General features: G+C 49.1%; 1 protein-coding gene across 1 annotated transcript; it reads right to left on the reverse strand.

The window, feature by feature from the left end:
* Positions 1 to 1,914: 1,914 nt before the first annotated feature.
* BTG1 (BTG anti-proliferation factor 1) lies at positions 1,915 to 4,514 on the reverse strand. Its single transcript, XM_041409737.1, has 2 exons — positions 4,367 to 4,514; positions 1,915 to 3,194 (listed from the first exon to the last, which is right to left on the reverse strand). The coding sequence occupies exons 1-2, from the start codon at positions 4,512 to 4,514 to the stop codon at positions 2,830 to 2,832; spliced, it is 513 nt and encodes a 170-aa protein (XP_041265671.1). The 3' UTR covers positions 1,915 to 2,829.
* Positions 4,515 to 5,526: the final 1,012 nt, after the last annotated feature.

The raw sequence follows: 5,526 nt of genomic DNA on the forward strand, positions 1-5,526 counted from the left end.
ATAGGTTGTACCAATTACTAGTTACAGCTGCAGTTAAAAATTATGCCATGAATGAAAGCACCTTACCGTAAAAGGACTAAAATGTTAACAATCTAAAGGAGTAGGCTCACTCTTGGTTTAGTGTCACATGCCAGTCTCACAGATGGAACACTTGCTGCCTCAAAAAGCTATGCTTAATTTACCAAAAAGAAAGTACTGACAGCTGATGCTTTCATAATGTGCACAGCTCACGTCAAAGACCAACTATACAGCTACCCCTTCTGATGCTGCTCTTGCTGTGCAGCAGAAAAGACTGCAGGCAGCACCACAATATACCAGGCATGGTTCAGTCAGCAGTGAGCTTCATGGAAGTTTAATACAGTTTTAAAGCCAAGCTCAATGTTTTCTTTCTATTTAAATACACTTCTGCTGTCTGTGAACATGTAACACAATGGAAATTGTGGTTTGAGTGCTCCTTCCACTAGAACAAATTTCTTGCTTACAGATTTAACAATTCAGTGTCATCTTAAAATTAAGAGAATTTTTAAGGTATGAAAACATGAGCCTAAACCTTGACCCTATACCTGAGCTACACCTGCACTTGACTATAACACAGGCTCACTCTGAAGCTTTGGCAATGCATCTTTTGTCAGATGCTAACAGAGCAAGATCTTTAAAGTTCACTGCTTCAGGAGCACTTATACTTCCCACCAGCCCATGCCAGAAAGCCACAGTGCCAGAGAAGCCCTAGCAATACTTTGAAGTGCTGAATATTGTCATACATATGCAGATCATTGTAAAAATCATATTTGTAAAGTTGAATTTTTGAAAAAAAAACAAAGGGAAAGAAATTAAAAAAAAAAAAATGGACAGTTCAGTCTTATGTTTTGCTTATATATAACCAGCTATATTACAGATCAGCTATATTACAAAGGCATGAACTGGAGATACAAAACGTCACTACTGCCTAATTGTAAAGGCTCATTCATAGTTGAGCAGAAGCTGCAACAACTCCTGGCAAGTCAGACGCTCAGTTCTCCCATAGCTTGCAAGCTTGGCTAGCAAGTAATGATGGCTGTCTTTTCATTCAGAGCATCAACAGCAGTTCTTGTGACTGAAGTGACCAAGGTGGGTAGGCCTTTTATTAAGCACTCACAGAACAAAGTACACAGGAGATAAGGAACAGAAAAGTCTTGAGTTTTACTCCAGCACTCTGACAAGTGTAAATAGAGTGGTAAGGAATTTCTCTCAAGTGTATCTGCTGTGCTGTATACAAATGACATTAGTGTGGTGCTGAAGTGAATCACATCTCTACATCATCCATTAACTATGAATACACATATAAGTATGGGCTTCTCACTTCGCCTTAGCCAACCTTTAAAGTTTGGGAAAAAAGATCAACGTACCTTTCGTTGAATCCAATGTTAATGATTTCTAAAGTGAAAGTCTTGCATCTGAAGAAAGCAAAAGGCAGCAAGCTGCTCTTAAGGCTATGGGACACTTGTCCCAACTCTTATTGTGCAGGGAATCCAACAGGTAAGAACTGTGAACTCGTGAGCAAGTAGGTCACGATGGACATTTAGGTTTGCTATATCCTTCATCAGGAAGCCAAGTAAACTTTAATCCTCTGGATTTATTCAAGTCATCTTTGGTGGATGTTATTTCTGTACCTTTTCCTCATATCCTGGAATTACTGGCCCTGGAGTTTTTTCCACATTGACTGATTTTACAAGGTTTAAAGTGACATACACATCGTGTTCCCCTAAACTTCCCAAGCATTTATATGTGAGGTCTTCATTAATCCAGGTCTGTACCAAGTGTTCCCTAGCATCAGGGTGCCACTGATGTTTCTTAAGCCTTTATAGTACCTATTTTATTTCTACTGCGAGACAAAAATAATTTAACTGATCCTATGTAATCACGACAAGAGATTAATTAAAATGCCAAGATAGGAAACAATTTATTATAGAGAGAAGAAAAATTTCTCATCCAAAATATAGAAATCTGTACAACTTTGCCACAATCAATATACATGAACTGTACAAATTTACACCAGTTCATAATTTACCAAATAAAAGATGACTAACAAAGTTCACAAAATAGATGGTGGTTTGTGGAAAAGACTTTTACCCAATTAAGAACAAGGAAATTACAAACCAGACCTCCACTTTCTAAAAATAAGAAGTTTACTCAGTCTTAGAAAACTACAAGCTAGCAAATGTACAGATAGCTGGCTGGTGCTAACACCACAGTTCAGACAGTGTCTTTATATGGTCTTTTTAAAGCCTGTTGCCATGGCAGATTCTGATCACTTGCTACTTTTGAGGCCAATGTAAAGATCTGACCATTTCCCCAGGTTATTCTTACTATTTTATCTTATGTACATTTATACATATTTGTAAGTGCTAGGTAAAAGTCTGAAAATTAAAATTTCCAGTACGATGGTGTTCTTAAGTCTTGTTACTGAGCTGCCAAAAATGCTAACAATTAATAAATGTAATAGTGCAAATTTACTCTGCAAGACCTACTGCAGAGAATCACTTTATAAATACAGATCGGGGTTGAAAATTGGTGTAGAAATTAAGTCAGGTGTCTTGGAGAAACTGACACTTCCTAGATCTTCTTACTCCCTAGCAAGCTGCAATCGTTTTGACTCACAGGCTATTAAATCACTGAAAGGTACTGTCCAAACTATGGCACTGTCACTTTAAGTATACCACTCTAACGTGCGCCAGATCCTCACAGCTGTGACACGGTTTAAATTCCATAATCCATCCCCAGAGGTGCCCACCCAAAGTAAAAACCAAATTTATCCATCCATTTTAAGGTGATCCATCCACAGACTATATCTTAACCTGATACAGTCATCATATTGTAGCTTTTGGAAGGGCTAGTTCTGCCCAAGAGAAGTTCCTCCTTACAGCTTATTCTGCTGTCTACCATTTGCATGTTGGTGTTACTTTGGCTACCTCCTGCTGGTGCAGCTTCATACAGCACACAGATGGAGCCATCCTCTCCAATGCGATAGGACACTTCGTACGGGTCAACCCAGAGAGTGAGTTCGCTCGGAAGAAGCTGAAACAGTTCCTGACTGCTCAATCCAATCCGCTGTGCTGCCTGTCCAATGAGAGGATCCATTTTATGGTTGATCCGGATACATCGGTAACCTGATCCCTTGCATGGCTTTTCTGGGAACCAGTGGTGTTTATAATGTTCTATAAAATAAAAAACAAACGTTATCCTCTTTAATTCCGTGCTGAAAGATAACACGCAGCGATTATTGGTCTCTTGCAAATTTCATACATCAAGATCTTAATAAGCTTATTATTTTAGCATAAAATGACTTGAAAAATCCTTATAGGTTTTATTTCTGATGGTGATTTGCGGAAGTGCAATGTCCCTTGGGAAGCACTCGTACAAAGTTACTGTTTTGTGCTACTGTATAGAGAACAACATCCACCACCAGAACGGAGTGAAAAGCAACTTCCGGGCATTCATAAAAACAAATACAAAAATACAGAAATCATTACAAACATAACAAAAAACTCAAGAGCTTCAAAACATCATAAACCAGAGAGGAAAAAAAGACCCTTTCCAGCATCCTTTTGAGATCACACCCATGCTTAGCTTCTCACATTCTAAGAACACCCAAAAATAACTAGGGAGGAAGCTGGGCAGCATTTACCGACTGACTCAAGCTGTATTTCACCACTGCTCTTCCCAGCCTGTTTTCCATGGCGAGAAACCAAGGACTTCACTTACCTCAGGAGTTTTATCCCACCCAAAACCCCATCGATCTGAGGGTACTCGTAGCCACTATCGAGCCCACTGGGACGCAGGCTTGGGATTACAAAACCCACAGGGCAGCGAAAGAACCCACGGTATTTGCTCCTAACCAGGGCTGTAGAGCGGCTAAGAGACGCTTCCCGAAGAAAGGGGAACCGAGACTCATCGTCCGCCGATGAATTTTACTTGACAAAAAAATCCACTTTCAGAGCATTTTTCTTTCTGGAAAGCGGGCTGTTTGAGCCCTTGGCGCGGAGCTCAGTCCGGGCTGCCCGAAAGCTTTGTCTAGGGAGGCAAGGACGGGAGGGGGGAGCTGCCTGCGCGACGCCCGAGCCCCTTTTGTTTATACCCCGCTCCTGCCTCCCACACCCGCCGGGGCCGGCTCGGCACCGACGGTCCCGCAAGGGGCGAGCCGCGGCCGCGGAGCCCCGGTCGCCCTCGCGGAGGAGCTCCGGTCCCTCAGAGGGGCCGACCTCTTCCTTTCCCCCTCACCGGGCGCCCGCGGACCGCGGTGCCGCCCGCACCGCCGCCACCCTGTCCGGGCGGGCGGCCCGCGGCGGACGGGGGGGAGCGGCTCCCGCCGCGCCCACGCCGCCCTCACCTGCCAGCAGCTCCTGCAGGCACTGGCTGAAGGTCTGCAGCTGCCGCTCGTTCATCAGCCCCTTGGTCCGCAGGAACTTGGAGATGAAGCCCACGGCCGCGGCGATCTCACGTATCATGCTGGCCCGGGTGTACAGGGCGGGATGCATGGAGGCGGCGGCGGGCGGCAGCCAGGTCTCCGGGGCGGTCGGCGCTGGGGCGGGATGGGTCGGGACGGGACGGGGGCGGCGCGGCTCTAACTGGGCGCGGAGCAGGCGGCAGAGCCCAGATCACATCCCGGGGGCGGCAGCCTCCGCCTCCTCTTCCTACGGCAGGGGGGCGGCGGCAGCAGCGGCGGCCGCGGCAGCGCTCCCCGCATTTCCTGCGGCGAGGGGCGAAGGGAGCTACCGGCCGGCCGCCGCTTCTTATAGCCGCTACCGACCGGAAGTGGCGTCACGGCGCAGGGGGCGCGCCGCCACCAATCCGGCGATCGCACCATCGTGACGGCAGGTGGCGGGGTGGGGCCGGCCGGGGTGGGTGACGTAATTGGCTGTAAACAAATAGAGCCGGGGGCGCGCGCGGGAGTCGGCGCACGGGGCCGCGTGGCGGCCGCGCGCTGTCTCTGGGGAGTGCGGAGCCACGTCAGCGGCGGGGGCGGCGGGGCGCGTCCGTGCGCAGGCACCGCCCCGCGCAAGGGCGGCCGCAGAGGGCAGCGGCGTGGGCGCTCCCGCAGCGGTGATCGTCTGTGCCCGTAGGCGGCGGAGGCGACGTGTCTGTGCGTCCTTGCCTTTTCCCGGAGCGCAGGGGTGTGCCGGTGCCTCCACGCAGTGCCCGGCGGTCCGGGAGCCGAGCGCGGCGCTCCCTCACGTTTGTGAGCCGAGGCCGTCAGACCGCGTTCCCAGCGGGGTCTCTGCCCGGGGGCCTCCGCGCAGAGCGAAGCCTTGCCGGGCAGCCGGCGGCCCCGGGCCGTAGTGCCGGAGCACGGCCGAGCCTTCTCACAGGCCGCCAGCCAGGCCTCGGCTCTGGCTCTCTGCGGACAGCCCAAAAGAGCGTCTGGCACTGCGCGTTCCCCGTCCCGATCAGGGGGATCGTTCCCCGTCGCACTGAGCTGTTGTCGTAGGTATCCTGCCACAAAACCCTGGGGGAGTGATGTGTCAGCTGGTGACTGCCAAGAAGAGCGTC

The sequence above is a fragment of the Onychostruthus taczanowskii genome, unplaced genomic scaffold (genome assembly GCF_017590055.1).
Source record: "Onychostruthus taczanowskii isolate IOZ18803 unplaced genomic scaffold, ASM1759005v1 scaffold31, whole genome shotgun sequence".
Taxonomy (NCBI): domain Eukaryota; kingdom Metazoa; phylum Chordata; class Aves; order Passeriformes; family Passeridae; genus Onychostruthus; species Onychostruthus taczanowskii.

Excerpts from the sequence above, each read along its gene's own strand:
- BTG1 (XM_041409737.1), bottom strand. The coding sequence starts at position 4,514 with ATGCATCCCGCCCTGTACACCCGGGCCAGCATGATACGTGAGATCGCC. Across the intron at positions 3,195-4,366 it reads CCTGCAGGAGCTGCTGGCAG|AACATTATAAACACCACTGG; the intron begins GTGAGGGCGGCG and ends TTTATTTTATAG.